Consider the following 21,406-nt stretch of genomic DNA (forward strand, 5'->3'; position numbering starts at 1 on the left):
TCCCTTGCAAGCCACTGGATGGCTAAATCGGGAAGGTGAACAGTGAAATAATTATTTGTATAAAGGTTTTTTTGCAAGATACTTCACTTGTCTCCACTGAGCACATTTGCTGACTCACAAGGCAGGCAGAGGCCGCAATGTGTGGTATTTATCAGCACCAGCACCCATTCTAAGCCAATAGTCTGTGTCTTTGATCATTTGCAGGAAGTTTTGGAGTATCATTGAAGATCCCCTGGAGGTATTCTCTTTGGATTATAGTGCCAGCATGAAAAGAATTATCTTGGTCTGCTTGTCGGTTGATGGGACTTCCCCCACCCCACCCCACAATAAGCTGGGACTATGAGAAATTCTTACTGAGAGTCAACCATGAAGATGTTTGCCTTCTTTGTAGTGAAACTCAGAGTTTGTGGTGAGATGTGGAGTAACTACAAACTGTGCCATGCCTCGAGGCCATCAGGCAGAGGAGAAGGGAGGAGGGCCCATAGCTTATTCATAATGAAGAAATGTGCAGAGAGCAAACCTGTTCTCTTGCCAAATGGCTTCCGTGCTCTTGAAGGTTGTACAGTTGTCTCTGGGGTCAGAGAAGAAAGCTGATAAATCAAACAAAGAGACGATGACATAATCCCCGCTTCCTTTGTGGGTCCCTGAATGTCCTGTGCCCTTGGAGTCCTGGTGATCATATATACTAAATGTTACATATAACAGAATATGTATAAAGGTGCTCATTAGAGAGTAGTGCAGGTGGCATTTTCTAGCTTCTTTAGCTTGAGATGCCTTTGTTAATGATGTGGCTTTATAGACTCCAGACTGGTTGTCAGAATATACTGCATCTACCATATCGACCCTTTCTGTCTCTTGGGGACATTCCCCAGGATTAACCTCTTCTCCTCCTGACCTATTTGCTAGGTCCCTCCTGGCTAGCTAGACTTTTAGCCTTTGCTTTATTCTGGATGTCTATTGCTACGTGTTACAGATTGGATGTTTGGGTCTCTCAAAAATTCCTGTGTTGAAGTCCTAACTCCCAATCTGATGGTGTTTGGAGATGGGGCCTTTGGGACATGGTTAGGTTTAGATGAGGTCATGAGGGTGGCTCCCATGAGGGAGTTAGCACCCTTATAAGAAGAGATATCAGAGAGCTTATGCTCTCACACTCTCTCTCTCCCCCTTTCTGCTGTGAGAGGACACAGCAAGGAGGCTGCCATGTACAAGCCAGAAAAGAGGGCCCTTACCAGTATCTGGTAATGCTAGAACCTGGATCTCAGACGCGCAGGTGCTAGACTGGGAGAAATCCATTTCTGTTGTTTGTTACCCAGTTTATGGTAATGTGTTATGGTGGCCCAAGCTGACTAAGACAGTATACAACCCAGTCCTGATGGCGATAATGACAGCAGTAGTGGCTGAGTGACAGCCCTTGTCTACTGAGCATCTATTCCATCCCAGACTCTATTCTAAGCACCAACTGTGTTTTAGCCATGAATTATTACTCCTCCAAAATTTATGTGGTTATTACTTCCACTTTCCCAAGGACAAAACAAAGTACAAATTAGGCTGGGTGCTTTGGCCAAGGTTGTATGGGTAGTAGGAGGTGAAGTTAGGGGCGGTCCCTGCCTGTCCTGGTTCTGGAGCTAGGGCCTCCAGTCACAATATTGAAATCTTTATTCCCTTTTCAAAATTCCATTTCAGTCACTCACTTATTGAATGCTATTGAACACTTTCTATGTGTTGGTGACACACAAACATAAATGACCTCTACTTTCAAAGACCCCATATTCCAGTTTGAGAAAAAGAACTTGCTGTTGCAGACATTTTAATAGCTGGACGAGACAACAGAAAGTTCGATACTCAATTCCCTTCTTTCTTTAATTGGGATATTTGTGCTTTGGCTGAGATGTTTAACTTCTCTAAACCTCATTTCCTCATTTGTAAAATGGACATCTTGCATATTTTGATGCAAAATGGCATTAGATGAAACTGTGTAGGTGAAAATGCTTTGCAAGCTGAAAAGCCATACATACACCAGATGGTATGTATTGATAATATGAGTGTACTTAGACCTGGAACATTGGCTGGTTTTTTCTTCAACAGCTGATTGTATTTTCATATGTAATCATTCCAAAAATATTTTTTGACTCCCACGCATTGCTAGTCCTTTACATATCTTGTAGTTTAATCTTTATAGCAGCAAGGCTTCCATTATTATTCCATTTTAATATTTGAATACTGAGGACCAGAGAGGTTACAAGATGATGCTACCAGCAGATGAAAGAGCTAATCAGTGAGTCCAGTATTTTTGATCCCAGAGACAGTGCTTTTTCCACTATGTAAATCGTCTCATTAGGCTTATTAATAATATATATTTTTAGTCTTCAAGCATCTCACATTTTCCTAAAATTGCGGTGGTAATGTTATGAGTGGAATACATAGAATACATTAAGGGAGAGTTAAAAAGGAGTGGCTACTGCCTTTGGTGTAGGCTTTAAAGGAGAGGTAAGAGTGAACCTCGCATTTTGTTGTGGCTCTTGGGTCAAGAAACAGAAGCAAGCCTGAACTGGAATGGGGGCCAAGGGCATGTCAAAGGCCAGACACCCAAGAGAGTTTTCTGGAGACAAGTGCCTGAAACATCTTGCAACTGAAAGCACCTGTGTGGAGAGTTCCCATCAGTGCAGCTGGCGGTGAAGTTCTGCTGAGAAATGATCCTTGACCATTTCCACTTTGCATTTCCTCTGAAGATCCCAAATATCCAGAAACAAGGTCTCTTGTGTTTCCTGTTCTGCTGTGCCAGGGTTCAGGGGCTCTCTTGGCTTCCACATCACGGAGAGATCTTACTCTGTGTTGCCAACAGGACCAGATAGAGGGAGGGGGCAATTTTTTTAATGGGGGCCAGCATGCTTTGGGATAATGTGGATGCCAGACAGCAGCAAAGCACATGTCCCCATTTTGAAGAAAATGGCCAGTTGGTCTTCAGGTGGAGAAGAAACTGTGTGCTCTTCCAAGGGGGCAGGGTGCAGTGTGGGAAGGCAGAGAGGCACAAAACGTCATGTTCTATCTATTGAGGTTAAAAATAAGTGAGTATGGCTACAGCATACTAAACTTGGCTGAATGGTTTGGTTTGGGGTCAGGGAAGATAAATGTGTCTCAGGTACTGTTAGGACAGGCCAGTGAGAGATGTTTAGGAGTAGGACAGGACTGTACACTGAGAGCTATGCAATGCGCCCCTGCCCCTAGTCATATGTTGACATTCTAATGCCCGATGTGATGGTGTTAGAAGGGGGGGAGGGGGCTTGAGAAGAGGACCATGTCATGAAGGTGGAGCCCTCCTGATTAGTGCCCTTCTGAAAGAGACCCCGGAGAGCCCCCTTCTACCATGTGAAGATACAGTGAGAACATACCACCTGTGAATCAGAAAACTCTCACCAGACGCTGAATCTGGGAACACTATGGTCCTAGACATTCCAGACTCCAAAACCATGAGAAAATGATAAACTTCTGTTGTTAATAAAGTCACCAAGTTTATGGCATTTTATCCTAGTGGTCCAAGTGGACTGAAAGAGACATTTAATGGCAATTCTTTATTTGCAATTTGTGGTTAAATACCTGTCTCTTTGGGTGGTGTCAGAGGCCCGGCTGTAAGGAAATCAGTCCCAAATGTATAAGCTGAGGCTTCTCTACAATCTTTTCCAGTGATTTATCCCTAATAGTAGAGAACTCATCAAGTATCTCCTGGGGAGCACGGGGGATGACTCAAAGCAAGTCCACCAGGCATAAATATGCACAGATGTTCTTTAAAGCCTTCTGTTTGTTCTTAAAATGTTTGTGAATTTTGAAATTTTCTTCCTAACCTGTCCATGTCCATATATATTTATACTTATTTGAGAGATAATAGGTTACTTACTCTATGTCCATTTCCTCTTCCTTCTTTCCTTCCCAGCATGCTTTCCTTAAGTATCTTTGTACACACAGGAAGACAGATCTGTCTTCAAAGGGTCAGTATTGATTCATCACTGTGGATCATGGGAACCCCATCATGATTGCCAGCCCTGTATATGGCTGTGCCCGTGTTCCTTAGAGGGGTGACACTGGAAAAATGTTCCTTGTTCTTAAAAGATAGATGGTGACATACTATTCTTTTAGCATTGTTTTGTATCTGAATGTGTTATCTGGGGTTGTGGTACTTTGTAAATACTGGAGAGGAGAAAGCCCCTATTGGGAAAGTGATGAAGGAAAATTATAAAGAATAGGGATTTGACACGGTATCATTGAATCTCTGGGTTAACTAACCTTGGAGCCACCTGCCTTGTGGACCTGATGCCATACGAGGTGATGAAGTGTTCCTAAGACAGTGAGTTCAGGCTTTCAGATACCTGCAGGAGGAAGTGTTCTGACTGGTTTACCCCACATCGCTCAGAAAGATGGACAATCCGAACATCCTGAATCTCTCTCTCTCTCCCCACCACATGTCTTTGAGCCCCTGAGATAATTCATACATATATTTGAGAAACTCAAACCACCAGCCTCTTCATGGTGATAAGTCATTTGATGTTAATGTGTGAACCTATTCATGGTGAAGTATATAGAACACAAACTTATAAAGTATGCATTCATTGGACAGTCCTAATGAATTATCTTCTTATTCGGTGCATATATATGGGTTTCACTTGGTAGGGGTCATCTGTCTAGTGCAAGAATTAATTTTGGTTTTAGGGGATTATATTCAATTTAACACGAGCTGATAAATGTGTTTTGTGTGAATAAACATGTCTTCTGAAAGCTATTTTCCCTGAAGTCTTAAAGTATGTAAAACACATTCTCTCTATGATATAAACAAGTTGTTTTTATTTGTAACATCTTACATCTGTGTTTCAGTGTGCTGTTCAATTCAATATCGACTCTAATTTTCTAACAAGGGCTTTGATATGGAACATGAGGGAGGGACCCCTGTGTGTGGGGGGGTCCTCGGAGGAACCCGTGGAGGCCAGAGGAGCTTTTCTCTTCCTTTTTTATTTTCCTGGGCAGCAGCTACTAAAATAAGGTGGAAGAAAGAGAAATCCTCTGCGTATTTTTTTCCCTCTCCTCTGCTCATTTAAAAAGTAAATGGGCTCGAAGACAAAGCAAGAATGACACTTCCCCTCCAACCTCCCCAGACTGGCCAAAGCCCACATGCTGTTACATCCCTGCGTCCAGTGTCTACTCCCCCCTCCCCCCCCCATCCTGTGGGCATGATGCCCATGAGAAAGGCAGCAGAGAATTCTGAAGGAGATAAAGCCAAGGTGAAGGACGAGCCACAGAGATCTGCAAGGCTATCTGGTAAACCTGGAAAGCCAGAGCCCAGACCTAAGAAGGTGTCTGCAGAGGAGGGAGACATAGTACCCACTGAGGGAAAGGGGGAAGCTGATTCCAGCCAGGATGGGAATAACCCTGCAGAGCATGGAGCTCCCCAAACAGACCCGGCACAGAGAGCTGAAGGTGCTGCCGATGCCGGGTGAAACGTCCGCATGTTGGAGAGCTGTGTACTTGCGAGGACTGCACAATTTGAAATACTGTTTGTGATCAAGTTTTATAAAAATGCAGAAGCTTTTTTTACTTTTAAGCTGTGTTATTAGCACGCAGAACACTTCATTGTTGTTTTGAGGGGAAGGACATAGGTCCCTAACGGAATATCTCTGAAGCTAGATCGATACAATGAGGCAAAACACCATTCCTTTCTAGGTTTGAGAAACTTCCCCTTGGTTCTCAGCAGGAGGGATTCATTGACATTGACACACATTAGTCACCTTGGCACACATGACTTGTGGTGGAAAAACTAAAATTCATCTTTTAGGTCCTCTTCTCCCTCTGCCTTCAATATAGACTTGACTCCCTTAAACCCAGAAACCTGTTGGAACCTGACCCCAAGAAATGAGTCCCAGTATGGCAGGCGATCTGGGTTTTACAGTGTCACCATGGAGATGGCACCCCTCAAAAGAATTCCCTTTTTAGCCTGTGGATCCTCAGATGGATAATGCTGCATTTTCACGTCATTTCCTGAAAGTCAAGGTTGGCTTGTGCAAAGTTGAATACAAGATGCTAAATGTGAAGTGTCAATCCTCACTCTAAACTTTACCTCTTCAGAGCATCAAATGAAGACTTCATTGGGTTTTCTAGTGGCCTTGATTTTGGCAGTCCGTTGAAGAAGGGAGTATGAAAATTGCTTTATACTGTTAATGATTGCATGCCCATGTCCTGCCTGAAATGCCATGGTTACTTATGAAAAGTAATAAAGCTGGCTAGAGTATGAACAAAAAACAAAACAACAAATGAGCTACTTATTTGTACTAAAGAAAGAAATCTCTTTCCTTTTGTGAATTAAGAAGCTTAGTGAGGTGACAGTTATTGTCATTTTATACATATCAGTGCATATTAATTCTGACATCTTTTTTTCATGGCTTCCTTAAATTTCTTCTATTAGGATTTGGGTTTTACATTACAGTGCTAATGGTTACTTTGAAAAGATGTAATGAAGCAACTTGAATCCTAAATCCATCTTTTTAAAAAATTTTTTTAAATATTTATTTTTGAGAGAGATACAGAACGTGAGTGGGGGAGGGGCAGAGAGGGAGACACGGAATCTGAAGCAAGCTCTGAGCTGTCAGCACAGAGCCCAACGTGGGGCTCAAACTCACAAACCCCGAGATCATGACCTGAGCCGAAGTTCAATGCTTAACCAGCTGAGCCACCCAGGCACCCTGCTAAGTCTGTCTTTAATGACCAAACACTAAAATAAATAGATGTTGTCTATTTTCTGGAAATTCTGTCAGGGATGACTTTGTACTAATATTATTTTTGTTTCAATGGAGTAAATTTTTCTTATTTTTATGTTTTGGATCTCATTCATTTATGAAGGAAAAAGCTATATGGCTTAATATTTAATAGAAAATCTGTACTTTCTCCAGTTAGGGTTTTTTTTGGCAACTCTCCTATACTTGTTTTAAATGATAGATGGGGGGTACCTAGGTGGCTTAGTAGGTTGAGTGTCCAACTTCAGCTCAGGTCATGATCTCATGATTCATGAGTTCAAGTCTCACATCAGGCTGTGTGCTATCAGTGCAGACCCTGCTTCAGATTCTCTGTTTCTCTCTCTCTGCCCCTCCCCCACTCATGTATTTTCTCTCTCTCAAAAATATAAAGTTTAAAAAATGTGATAGAACATGACAAGGAGAGAACAATTTCTGTTCATACACAGGTGGAATTCATCTCGGGTTAGAAATGTCAAATTCTGGAGTGTGAGTCTTGTCCTCACAGCTGTATTCTGTCTCAGTGTCTTCATGGTCCCTCCACTCTTTTTGACCTTCTAAAATACTATGCTTCCCCTCCCCCACTTCATGGTGCTGGTTAGTGGAAAGAGCTCTGATTCTTGAGTCTGAATTTGAATTTTATCACATCCTCATTTTGATTGTAACATTTTGTTCAAACTGCCATTTTTGCTTTTATGGAATCAAGATACTAGCAACTTCATGGAGTGTTGTAGAGTATTAAATGCACAAATTCCATGGGTGGGAGCAAAATAGGCTGTTTGGTCCAATGGAGACCATGAGATGAGTATTTGCTGAATCTTATTTCTCAAATAAGAGATAAAAGAATCTCTAAACTAAAAGAGCTAAGGAATACTCCTATCTGTCTGCCTATTTCACCCATAAGAAGACTCAAACTCTGAGAAGGAGTAACATGCAAGGTCACAAAGCACCCTAGTGACAGAGCAGTGGTGAGGACCCAGGCCTGTGGACACCCAGGAGCACAGTTCATCCCCATCGGTGGCCTTACCTAAGCAGGCTTTATTTCAACCCAGGCCTGTGTTGGCCTTTACCCCAGGTATCCATCAAAATGCCAAGTGCAAATGCCCTTTCAAAGCATTACACAAATTAATTATTTTTCAAAATTTATTTTGATAGTCTGATGCCAAGTCACTGCTGGATCTAGACGTTTCCTGTTGCATAAAGTGTACTTATTTGTGTGCTTTGGGTTGTTGCTGATAGAAGCAGTATTGTCTGTCGGAGCAGGGAAGGATTTTCGGTGAACATACACACTCAATATGTAAACAAGGCTTTCTGCATTCTATTATTATCCCAAGGTGTCCTTTGCCTTGAAGAGTACTGGTTTAAGTGATGCAATTGCTTTTTCCTGATTTTACACGTGCTGAACATTATAAAAAGAATGTTTAGAACTTTTAAAACACTCCACCATTCGTTGGAATTCCCACTAATTTGGAAGGCTTAGATCCACTCTTTACTAATGTTATGATTGTAAGTTAGTTATTCTAAACTCTCGTCTCCATCAATACAAAGAAAGGGATTATAAATGATGCTGTCAGTGTTTTGAGTCTTTAATAAATCACCTAAGTATTTGAAAATAGATTGGAACTTCAAAAATCTGTAATCACCTAAAGGGAACAGAGTGGTCCATGTGTCTGCATGGGCCTTTCTTATCCTTGACCTTTTCTGAACATGTTTAAAGACCCAGTCACTCATCAGAGAGAGGTGAGCCTGCCCTGGAATCACAGGAAAAACAAGACTTGCTGATATAAGACCCGGAAGTCTCCCAGAGCGCTGTGTAAGGGACCAGGGGTGGACTTCCTGTTACTGCATATATTCTGCTGTCCCCTGTTAGATCATTTCTGCTGTCGGATAGATGCATCAGGAGGCTTGACTTAAGTTATACATGCCGAGTTTGTAAAATTTCTCTTGCCTGTTCTAATTCTCTGCTTATCAAATACAATTCTAGTTATGGCTTCCCTTTCTGATACGTCTGTGGGTCAGGCCACTGTTGCCAATCTAATGCTATGTAACAAGTCACCAGAGCCATGGCTCCTGGCTGCATTTATTTACTGTTGTGTCTGAATGTCATCTGCAGATTGGTGCCTTCTGGCTGCCATCAGCTGGGTGGCTACACTTCCACCTGCACGTGTGGCTGGATCTGTTTCTTCCTGTAGGATCGGCTCATGTCTGTTCCACAGAGTTGACTGTGGCCTAAGAGGCAGGGGGAGCACTTGGAGGCTCTCACTGTGACAGCAGAGCACACAATAGCAGTCCAGCCCTGAAACACGTTGTGAGTTTTTGCTGTGTTGTGTCTGCTCCATCCTCTAGGTGCAAGCAAGTCACGTGCCTGAGCAGAACAGCAATAGGGCAGGGAAGTGATCCCCCCACCAGCACCATGGAGGTTGGAGGGCATGGGGGGGTGATATTTTGAACGATGATCTCCCACAGTCTGCCTGTAGGAACGATATTCTCATTATTCAGCCATGAGTATTCAAGTTCCCTAACGCTTTTATATCTTAGACATGAGGGCTTGGTTCCTATGAAATTTGTATTAAAACTTATCCTTTGGGAGCACTTAAAGTTTTTGATGCTTCCTTTGAAAACAGTTCCCAGAACCGAATTTGCAACATGGGCACATTTCCTCTGTGCCTCTGTGTCCTGACTCTCTTCTCGTGAGACAGGGTCAGAGCTCAGACTGCACGGACAAGTAAATGAATATGATATGAATGAATGAAAGCTCCCAAAGAAGCTCTCCCAGCATGAGCACGATTATTTTTAAGACTGAAATAGAATAGTGAAATGTCCATCTTACGAAGACATCTTACTGGGTGGTGTTTGTGGAATTTCACAGCTTATAAGTTTACAGGGAGCAGCCCTGGTTTTTTGTTGTTGTTATTGGGGTTTTTTATTTGTTTTTGTTTGTTTTTCTCATTTTCTCATGTGCTCATTCTTCTGCAAATCCTAGAAAGGATAACTCTGTTCTAGGTGCCATGGACTTGACTGATTAATAGGATTTGGCTTTCCATTTTCTGCCAGGCAGGTAGGAGATAAGCCCTTGACTGATGTTCAGAAGAACTAAGCCTCAGTTACCAGTCACCCGTTATTTAGAGATGTGGACACAGGACACAGAATTTAACTTCTCTGGGCCTCACCAAGCTCAGTTGAACTTGAGGCAGCATTGTATTAAATGACACCTAATAGCCTTCTAACCTATTCTGACACTCTGTGATTTTATCTCAGATTACCTACTCTGGCATCACATGTTGCATTTCCTGTGGGAGAAGAAGAAAAGTCGATGTGAGCCCATGGGAATGTGAAGCAACAGCCCAAGTATTTCCTGGGGAGAATATACGTGGGACATCCGTAGTGCAGCACGCGGCACTGTCGGAAACAGTGCCCATCATTCCCGCCCCGTCTCTCTCTGAATGCCCTTTCCTCAGCTTTCAGGAATAAGGCCAGAGAGGGTTAAACTCACTCTGAGAGGTTGTTCACTCAAGGATAAATCAGCACTCTCTCTTTACCACTTCAGTCAACTAGTTAATTGTATAGCTAGTTATCAAATATTGTTTGTATTGCCTTCTCTCTATTCAAACAGCTTGTGTGTTTTCTGTCTTCTGAATGGACCTGCACTCCAGCAGAGGCTCCTTGTTAGGGACTGAATGTTTGCGTCCCCTGGACATTTGTAGGTTGTCATCCTAGCCCTTAAGGTGATGTTAGGAGGTTGGGCTTCTGGGGGGTGCTGAGGTCCTGAGGGTAGAGCCCTGATGAGTGGGGTTGGCTTCCTTATGAAAGAGACCCCAGAAGCCTTCCTGCCCTTCCACCAGGTGAGGACACAGTGAGAACCAGGAAGTGAGCCCTCACCAGACAGCAAATCTGTAGGTGCCTTGATCTCAGACTTTGCAGCCTTCAGAACTGTGAGAAGTAGGTTTTGCTGCTCATAAGCCCTCCGGCGTATGGGTTCTCTGACAGCAGCCCTAGCTGGCGAAGACAGTACAGAAGGAGAAATTGAGATAGAAACATATACACAAGTGTCCTTTGGCTTTCCCGGAGGGAGTAAACATGGTATAGGAGGAGTGATTTTCATGGGACTAGGGCTAGCAGCCACGTTGGAAAGGTTCCAAGAGGAAAACCACCACTGGTGTGTTCAGATGTGTGTGTGCAATGGACGATCTCTTGGGGGAGTCACTCAGGGGCTGGAGCTTGGTTAGAGTAGAGAAGAAAATAGAACACCTTTTCAGATTTAAAGTATAAACCCTGTTCATTGCTTTCTTTGTTCTAGAATTCCTCCGCCGCCGCCCAGCGCCCCTCCTTCTAGGGCCGGTGACATTTTCTGTGGCAGCTCGCTCTTCAGGAGACACCTGTTTGGTGCATGAATGAGTGTAGATGGAATGGATGTGTGTGACTTAAAGAGGCAAAAAGGTAGAATTGAGGAAATGTGTTACAATTGATTATTGGTTGATGTTTTCTATCTTTCCTTTCCTTTCGATGTGTACCCACAACTCACTGTCGATACCATGAACGTGATATGACAGCTAACAAAAATATTTATTTGCACATCCGACAGATTTTTCTCACTAGTTTTCCTTTTCCTTTTCACGTTTGGCATATGTCTTCATGTCCTCTTTCTGCAAAGACTTGCTGGAATCACTTTTTATGTATAAAAAGGACTGTAGCTCTACCTGGACCCTTATGGAGAACTCACTCGTTCTCTGGAAATAGCTGCATGACTGGGTTTCTGCTAACAGCAGAATTTGATTTGCTCCTACACCTTCGTGTTTTGTTCCATGCCCTTTTGGAGTTTGGCAAAATTACTTTTAATTATCTCTGCTGCTTCCTTTAATAAGTAGCTTTGAGCAGCTTCCTAGGGCCTCCTCTCGTCTTTCTGCATGAGGTTTCTCTTGCTTCTCCAAAACACATTAAAAGGACACACTGAAGGCAACTTGGCACTATTTAATTTGAGTCACACTGTCTGCGCGAGAGCACAGGCTTGCTAGGTTCAAGGTGGCACCTGCTTGAAAAAGAACATGGCCTATTTTGGGAATCCAGGCTTTCAGCTGCTGTAATCATAACAATGGCAAATCCACCCTCCCCCCGCCAAATTACATGGTTCACCGTGTTTACGGTGCAGAATCAAATGCCAACCTCTTGGGTGCTGGGAGATCAATGGCATTATTTTTTCCTTTATTTTAAAACCCATTTAAATTTGTCTATTGTTCTGAGATAGAGTGACTCAAGAGGGAGAAACTCCAGAAGCAAATCATAAGAAAAGAACTAAGAAACTGTGGGCTGGGAAAGCATACATTGGCTACATAAAATTAGCAACTCACAGAACATTATAAAATCCCACCGCCCAAAGGTATTCTAATACCCTAATTGTAATTTTGCTTGGTATTTCATTTGCCAGGATAAGACTAGTGTGTGTAAGGAAAAAGAACCAAATTTATTCAGTTCAATAAGCAGCGACTAGGTACCTACACTTTTTTGGGTAAACAGTTTATTGAGAAATTCAACTCGTTGGATTTGATCTACTCACAACTTTCCCCCGTATCTAAACATGGCTTGGGATATTTGACCACACACTCATTTCTCCTTTGGTGTGAGGGAATGAATAACACTCTTGTTCTATGAGTAGCCTCTCCATTTTTCATATTGGCCCCTAACGCCCTCTTCCTCTGGCTCACTGGGCTCCTGACCTAGTGGTCAGTATCTGGTCTTGCCCTGTCAATCCCTCCTTCTTTCTCTTGCTCCTTCTCTCCTTCCAAATGCACTTCTCTCCCTTATCCTAAAATAAAATGAAGTAGCAAACTAAATCCAAAAACAGAGGCAGAAAAAATATTCTCAGCTACCCACTCCAATAATTGTTCTGTGTCGTTCTCTTTCATGGGATGCGACAAGTTTATGTTGAGGGTAGATAGCTAGGGAGAGGATTATGTTTTTTCTAAACATGTTGTGGAGATTACATATTACAAAACATAGTAATTTGGAAAAGAAGAGTCTTGGGAAAGAATTACTATATTTTTATATATACAGTAAAACTTTGGATTGGAAGTAACTTGTTCTGCAAGTGTTCCACAAGATGATCAGACATTTCTAATACATTTTAACTTGATAAACAAGTGATGTTTATATGAGTAGTACGTGATGCTAAGGGTCATGATCACAGCTGATCCAATGGTTCTAGAAATTCGCTTTGATATATGAGTGCTTTGGATTATAAGCCTGTGTCCGGAACAAATTATGCTCGCATACCAAGGTTTTACTGTTTTTTGTTTTTTTTTTTCTTTTTAATGTTTGTTTCTTTTTGGAAGAGTATGCGAGTGGGTGAGGGGCAGAGCCAGATGTGGAACTCAAATCCATGAACTGTGCAATCATGACCTGAGCCAAAATCAAGAGTCTGATGCTTAAGTGACTGAGCCACCCGGACACCCCAAGAATTACCATATTTAAATTGATGAGTTATGTTGTTTCTAAGTAACTGATTTATCTTGCTTATGAATGATCTCGTGAACATGGTTCCCTTCTTTTGGTAGCAGCTTGAGAGAACAGATCTCCGTGTGGGGCTTACTTGGAATGAGTGTGAATACATAAAATGGTGTCCACTGTTTTGTTCAGTACATTTTTGGTTTCGCACTATGATCTTCCCTTTTCTCTGATTTATTTTGAAGACCAGGCTAAAGATCCATAAATACACACAGTGTCTCTCTACCTCCCCTATGTAGTGACAGGTCCCATCATGGCTGTGGCTTATCACCAGCTGCCCCGCTCAGTCTTCAGTTCTTTTTGTCTCCACTGCTGGTGACTGCTGCATTCTTTTCTTCTGTGCCCTTGTTTCTTTTACTTGTTTGGATATTTCCTACCCCTGAATGATGTCACCTTTTCCCATTTCCTGATTTGTCTGGCTCCTGTCTATACTTCACCACCAATCTCCTCCATTTCCACTTTGAGGTGAATAACCTGCTTATATTTGTTCTCAGCCTGTGGCTTCCTTCTGTAGCTCTATTCCTCTACCTGTCTTTCAGGTTCTTCATTTGTGGCCCTGACGATTCTCACTTACCGGTTAACAGGACTCACCATCTCCTCTCTCAAACCTGGTCTTCTGGTTTCCTTTGTTTCTTTGTAGCTTCAAAGTTGATTCTATAAGTCATGATGGGCTGGTTTATTATGCCTAGTCACAAATCCCACCACTTATAATAAGATTTAACTTTTTCTTGGTTTATATATCCAACATGGAAGAGTAGGGGACCTTGAATGGGGGAAGGGAGTGCCATACTATTTTGTAATAACAGTTAAATGGTGGGCCCCAAAACAACACAGGTAATTTCCACTCAGTTTCATTGCCATGGTTAACTACAGATGGTGGGAGGGGTATACTGATGAGTCATTATTCTCACGCTTGGACTTGCACTGAGGAGTGATGTTTGCTCTAAGCAGAAGCTGGGCGAGCCACTCTGCTCTGTTCTCTCTTTCATGTTCTAGCATTTGTCAGATGGGATATGTGCCTCAGCCTGAAATCAAATGATGTGAAACACAAGTGCTCCTAACTGGTGAAGAAATTGCAATGTAAATGGGAAGTCAACTTCTTTTATTTTAAGCCACAGAGATTTGGGGACTGCTTGTTACTACAACACAGTGTAGGAAAAACTGACGAATACAGCTCTGAAGGGCACTTACAATGACTACTGCTTTGCAGCCACAGTGGAGGTGTTCTGCAAACACTTTTTCAGGAGTTACCAGATTAATTGTTCCTGGTCAGTCAGGGCCCTGATCATACAGTTTCCTGCTGAAACTCCATTTTTGGAAGAGTTTCGTCGATCTGTCAAGATTTGTGTGTACGTTTTCACTCGAACCATATTTAAAAACTATTATTAATCTCAGCCATTGGTTTTATGCTCAAACTCAACTCGTGTTCTAAACACCTCATTTTCTTTCTTTGCAATCCCTTAACTTGTGGTTTCATTCTTTGGAATTTTTCTTATACTGTTCTTCCTACATTTTGCCCTGAGGATAAAACTTCCACTCTGTATCCTTTCAAGCCTACTTCCACTGACTTTTCCTTCTTGAAAAGTTTCTTGATCTCTCAGGTAGATTCCCCCTTTCTTCCCCCCAGTTTCCACAGCATTAGAACTACATCATCAGCTGTTGTATCATTTTCTTATTATGTAAATTATGAATAGGCCTTATCTATTTGAGAGAGACTCTGGTGCGTGAGTCTGGATACAGTCTTGAAGGAAGTGAACGATGCCTCTTGGATACTGAATGGGGAAAGACTTTATCTCTAATGTGTTAGGTTCTAAAACAAGCAGAATCTATTAAAAGTATCTTTCAAAAGTAAACATAGTCTATTTTCTTTTCTTTTTTTTATATTTTTATTTATTTCTAGGAGAGAGAGAGAGACAGCGTGAGCAGGGGAGGGTCAGAGAGAGAGGGAGATATAGACTATGAAATAGGCTCCAGGCTCCGAGCTGGCAGTCAGCACAGAGCCCGACGTGGGGCTCGAACCCATGAACCGCGAGATCATGACCTAAGCGAAAGTCGGACGCTTAACCGACTAAGCCACCCAGGCACCCCCATAGTCTATTTTCTATTGGAAGACTTTGCCCATTGAAAGGGAGCCCTTTCGGGAGCTACAGAATCTATAATCAGAGTTTGTTAATTTGGTATCAAATATAGAATGTATGTGGAAAGAAGATAAAGTAAGGGAAAGATCATGACAGAGCTATTTGGCTAAGGATTGATGTGAAAAAGTCACTTTGACAACCTCAAACTTTTATTGCCTATCTCTTGAGAACAGACATTCATCCTTGTTTTTAAAATAAATTTTCTCCTCTCAGATATTCCTCACAAGCCATTAACTCCTATTCTGAGCCATTTTATCCTTGTGAAGACAAAAAACATTTCTATTATTATCTGCACCTCACTGCCTCTCTCCTCTTCAGGGTTCCCTCTATGTGATACAGACTTCCTCAGCCATCCTTCTGCATCAGAGGCAGAAGCGTGGTCTTTTATAAGCCCTGACACGTTAGAGCTTGATTGGCTCCATTCACTCAGAAGTTCTCAACTTATTGGTCAGTTGGTATTCAGGCTGTTGTTAGCCTCAGGGATTTAGGATTCAAATAATCTGTTCCAGATGGTAGGAGAAAAAGCCTAGGCATTGGCCCATAATTAAATCCAATGTTGAGAGTTTAAGTCCAAAATAGCAAAAAGCAATACAGCATTCTATAAAGGAGAAGCACACAGTAGTTTAAAAATATTATATATATATCATAGAGTGAGCACATGAATGAGAAAGATGGATTTAGGTACAGACATACTCATTACTCTGAGGAATCAACAAGTTGTATAGAAAAGATATCAGGGTAGCTCAGTCAATTAACTGTCTGACTTCAGCTCAGATTATGATCTCACAGTTTGTGGGTTTGAGCCCTGCATCAGGCTCTGTGCTAACAGCTCAGAGCCTGGAGCCTGCTTCGGATTCTGTCTCCCTCTCTCTCTGCCCCCTCTGCACTCATGCTCTGTCTCTCAAAAATAAACATTAAAAAATTTTGTTTAAAAAAAAAGAAACGATGTTGGATTGGTTACATTGTTATGGACTAAGCTACCAGTTAGGAAACAAAAAGTAATATAACTCTGTAATGATAATATATGCATGGGCTATATAAGTAAAAATAAATCATTGTGCATGACACAGAAAGAAAAATCTACTATCAAAGTTAAAGACTTTAAACCCTCCTCTCTGTGATTAAACACGGAGATTAAAACTAACTCCATAGGTTTGAATAACTCTGTCAAGAACCACTTGAATTATTAGATGCACATTCTTTTTTAATGACATAAAATACCACTATAGACCATGTGCTGGGCAATAAAACCAATGTCAGTGGATTTCAAAGGCTTGAAATCACCCAATACAAAATAGATTCACTGACCACAATAAACTGAAATGAGGAGCAGTAACAAATAAGCTGTGTTAATTGGCTAGGGTTGACCTAACAGAGAACCACAGACAGTGGGCAGGGGGTTAAACACGAGAAAGTTATCTCCTTACCGTTCTGGAGACTGGAGGTCCAAAATCTCTGCAGGTTCGACTTCTGGTGAGACGGCTCTCTGTAGCTGTCTTCCCCATGTCCTCTCACCGTCTTCCTTTGCTGCCTGTGTCCACTGTTCCTATTCTTATAAGGACACTGGTCATACTTGATTAGGACCCACACCATTGAGCTCGTTTTTACATAATTACCTCTTTCAGAATCCTGTCTCCAAATACAGTCACATCCTGAGGTAATGGGATTTAGGATTTAAAGATATGAATCTGAGGGGTGCCTGGGTGGCTCAGTAAGTTAAGCATCCAGTTTTGGCTCAGGTCATGATCTCACAGTTTGTGGGTCCGAGCCCCACGTCAGCTCCATGGTGACAGCTCAGAGCCTGGAGACTGCTTTGGATTCTGTGTCTCCTTTGCTCTCTGCCCCCACCCCCAGCACTATGTCTCTGTCTCTCATAAATGAATAAAAATGTTTACAAAATATTAATCTGGAGTGGATTACATTCAGCCCCTAGAAAAGCCCCAAATATTTAAACTTTCAACAGTGCATCTGAAAATAGCTTACAGGTGAAGGAAAAAGTAACAGGAACAATTTGAGATGTTTTGAACTTCAAAATAAGATCAAAACATTTCAAAATTGGTGAGATGCAGCTAAAAGAATACTAAGAGGAATATTTATAGCTTTAAATGCTTATATTAGAAAACAAGAATGGTTCAAAATTTTAAAAATCAGAATTTCTACCTGAAAAAGACTATTAAAAGAAGAATAAAATAAACTCAAAGTAAGTAAGTGAAAGGAAATAACATATGAGAAGAAATGAAATAGAAAACAGATAAATGATAGAGAAAATCAAAAAAGCTAAAAGCTGACTATTTAAAAGATTAATAAAAAATAAAATGTTAGTAAGACTAGTTAGAGAAAGAAAAGGGAAAAGGCAGTAGTATAGTTTAATGGCAAAGAAAAGTATTCAATAAATGTTGCTAGACAAATTCTGTATACAAATGGGGACAAAACCGTATTCATACTCCTGCCACAGCCAAAAATTAACCCCATATTAACCATTAATCTAATTGTAAATACCAAAACTTTCAAGCTCATAGACTTAGAGGATTTTTGCAACCCTAGATTATGTAACAATTTCTTAGAGTACAGAAAGAACTAAGCATCATCAGCAACAACAGAAAAGAATTTACATTTCTTTTCTAAGAAGTTGAGTTATAATTGGCCTATAACATCACATAAAATGCATGTGTAAAGAATACATGTATATATTGCAGAAAGATCACTAAATTAAGTCCAGTTAACATCACTACACATAGTTAAATTTTTGTGATGAGATCTAATATTTACTCTCTTAATTAACTTTCAAATATATAATAAAGCGCTATTGACTATAGTCAGCATGCTGTATATTACATCCCAGGACGTCGGTTATTTTGATGATCTTGACCCATTTTGCCCATCCTACATCCTCTGCCTCTGGCAACCAGCAGCCTGCTTTCTTGTTCTATGGGGTTGTTTTGTTTTGTGTTTTTTACTCCACATATATGTGAAATGATACAGTATTTGTCTTACTCTGTGTGACTTACTTCACTTTGCCTAACTCTTCCAAGTTTCTTTAATGCTGTATCAGATGGCAGGATTTCCTTCTTTTTATGGCTGAATAATATTCCTGTGTGTGTGTGTGTGTGTGTGTGTGTGTGTGTGTGTGTGTAAAATCCCACATTTTCTTTCTTCATTCACCAGCAGACACTTAGGTCTTTTCTGTCTTAACTATTAGAAATAATGCTGCAGTGAACATGGCGGTGCAGATATCTCTTCAAGATCCTATATTCATTTCCTCTCAAACACCTAGAGTTGGGATTGCTGGATAATAGGGCAGTTCTATATTTAAGTATTTGAGGAAACTTTATATTGTTTTTCACAGTAGAATATCCATTTGTATTTCCACCAGTCATACACAGGGGTTCCTTTTCCCCCAACATTCCTGCTAACATTTTTTTTCTTACTGTTTTTTTTTTTTTTTTATAATAGTCATCTGGCAGGTGCAAAGTGATACCTCATTTTGGTTTTGATATGCATGTCCCAGACGCTCGGTGATGTTGAGTACCCTTTTATGTATTTTTTGGCCATTTGTATTCTTCTTTGAAAAAATGCTCATTCAGAACCTTTGTTATTTAATCCATTGGTTTATTTTTTAACTATTATATTGAATTGTATGAGTTCTTTATATATTGGATATCATGTATCTTAGGAGATACATGATTTGCAAATATTTTCTCTCTTTAGGTTGCCGTTTCATTTTGTTGATGGCTTTCTTTGCTATGCAGAAGGTTTTTAGTTGAATGCAGCCCCATATGTGTATTTTTGCTTTTGTTGACTTTGCCTTTACTGTGAAATCTAAAATATCACCCCCCAAGACTGATGTCAAGGAGTTTACTGTATACCGTATCTTCCAGGAGTTATATGGTTTCGGGCCATATTTTTAAGTCTTTAACCAATTTTAAGCTAATTTTTGTGTGTGGTGTAAGGTAGTGGTTCACTTTCACTTTCTTTTTGCACAGGGCTTTCCAGTTTTCCCAGCACCACTAATCGAAGAGACTGTCCTTTCCACACTGCATACTCCTTTGTTGTGAAGTGACTCTATATGTGTGAGTTTATTTCTGGGTTCTCTGCTCTGTTGCACTGATCTATATCTTTTTTTTTGCTGCGCTGTAACATACTCTTTTAATCACTAGCTTTGAGATACGTTTGGAATCAGGAAACATGGTGCCTCCAGATTTGCTCTTGTTCCTTAATATTGCTTTGGCTCTCCAGAGCCTTTTGTGGTTCCACATAAAATTTAGAATTGTTTAAGCTATGTTTCTTAAATATTTAAAATCCATTCTTAGGGGTGCCTGGGTGGCTTAGTTGGTTAAGCGTCTGACTTTCACTTAGGTCATGATCTCGCATTCGTGGGTTCGAGCCCCGCGTCAGGCTCTGTGCTGACTGCCAGCTCAGAGGCTGGAGCCTGTTTCAGTCTGTGACTCCCTCTCTCTCTGACCCTCCCATGCTCACGCTGTCCCTCTCTCTCTCTCTCTCTGTCTCTCTCTCCTAGAAATAAATAAAAAAAGATAAAAAAATTTAAAATCCATTCTTATCAAGAGTCAGCATTTAGAAGATAGCAGGCAAACTGAAGTCTGGGAGATAATATATCCAGTGTATATATAAAGAACATCTACAAATCAATGATAAAGGACAACTCCAAAATTTGGGCAAAATCTTAGGCATTTCATAAATGTGGATATATAAATGATAAATAAGTAGAAAAAGTGGTCATGAAAATCATTATTAGGGAAAAGCAAAAGCACAGTGCAATAGAATTTTATACTTAGGAGAATGGTACAATTAAAAGTAAAAATACTACATTTTATAAAGATGTACAACAGCTGGAAATTTCATAGATTGCAGGAGTTTTTATTTGTCATTTCTTTTTTTTCTTAGTTTATTGCCAAGCTGGTTTCCATATAACACCCAGTGCTCATCCCCACAAGTGCCCTCCTCCATGCACATCACCTGCCTCCCCCCACCCCCATCAGCCCTCACTTTGTTCTCAGCATTCAAGAGTCTCTCATGGTTTGCCTACCTCCCTCTACGCCACTATTTTTCCCCGTTTTTTTCCCCTATGGTCCTCCGTTAAGTTCCTCCTAATCCTCCTATACGTGCAAACATATATTTATCCTTCTCTACCTGACTTATTTCGCTCAGCATAACACCCTCAAGGTCCATCCATGTTGCTACACGTGGCCAGATTTCATTCTTTCTCATTGCCATGGAGTATTCCATGGTATAGATAAACCACATCTTCTTGATCCATTCGTCCATGGTTGGACACTTAGGCTCTTTCCATGTTTTGGCTATTGTAGAGAGTGCTGCTATGAACATTGGGGTCCATGTGCCCCTATGCATCAGCACTCCTGTATCCCTTGGGTAAATTCCTAGCAGTGCTATTGCTGGGTCATAAGGGAGTTCTATTATTAATTTTTTGGGGAACCTCCACACTGTTTTCCAGAGGGGCTGCACCCATTTACAATCCCACCAACAGTGTAGGAGGGTGCCTGTTTCTCCACATCCTCGCCAGCATCTAGAGTCTCCTGATTTGCTCATTTTAGCCACTCTGACCAGCATGAGGTGGTATGTCAGTGTGGTTTTGATTTGTATTTCCCTGATGATGAGGGACACTGAGCATCATTTCATGGGTCTGTTGGCCATCTGGATGGCCTCTTTGGAGGAGTGTTTGTTGATGTCTTCCACCCCTTTCTTCACTGAATTATTTGTTTTTCAGGTGTGGAGTTTGGTGAGTTCCTTATAGATTTTGGATACTAACCCTTTATCTGATATGTCATTTGCAACTATCTTTTCCCATTCTGTCGGTTGTCTATTAGTTTTATGGATTGTTTCCTTTGTCGTGCAGAAGCTTTAAATCTTGATGAAGTCCCAATAGTTTATTTTTGCTTTTGTTTCCCTTGCTTTGGGGATGTGTCAAGTAAGAAATTGCTGCGGTTGAGGTCAAGAAGGTTGTTTCCTGCTTTCTCCTCTAGG

At 41.1% G+C, this 21,406-nt stretch overlaps 1 protein-coding gene across 1 annotated transcript; it reads left to right on the forward strand.

The window, feature by feature from the left end:
• The first annotated feature begins 5,219 nt into the window (after positions 1-5,219).
• On the forward strand, positions 5,220-5,483 carry LOC120226989 (non-histone chromosomal protein HMG-17-like). The gene has a single exon (XM_039225149.1). The coding sequence runs from the start codon at positions 5,220-5,222 to the stop codon at positions 5,481-5,483; it is 264 nt and encodes an 87-aa protein (XP_039081080.1).
• The last annotated feature ends 15,923 nt before the right edge of the window (positions 5,484-21,406 follow it).

This window comes from Hyaena hyaena, unplaced genomic scaffold (genome assembly GCF_003009895.1).
Source record: "Hyaena hyaena isolate Hyena2069 unplaced genomic scaffold, ASM300989v1 scaffold_1934, whole genome shotgun sequence".
In the NCBI taxonomy this organism is placed as follows: domain Eukaryota; kingdom Metazoa; phylum Chordata; class Mammalia; order Carnivora; family Hyaenidae; genus Hyaena; species Hyaena hyaena.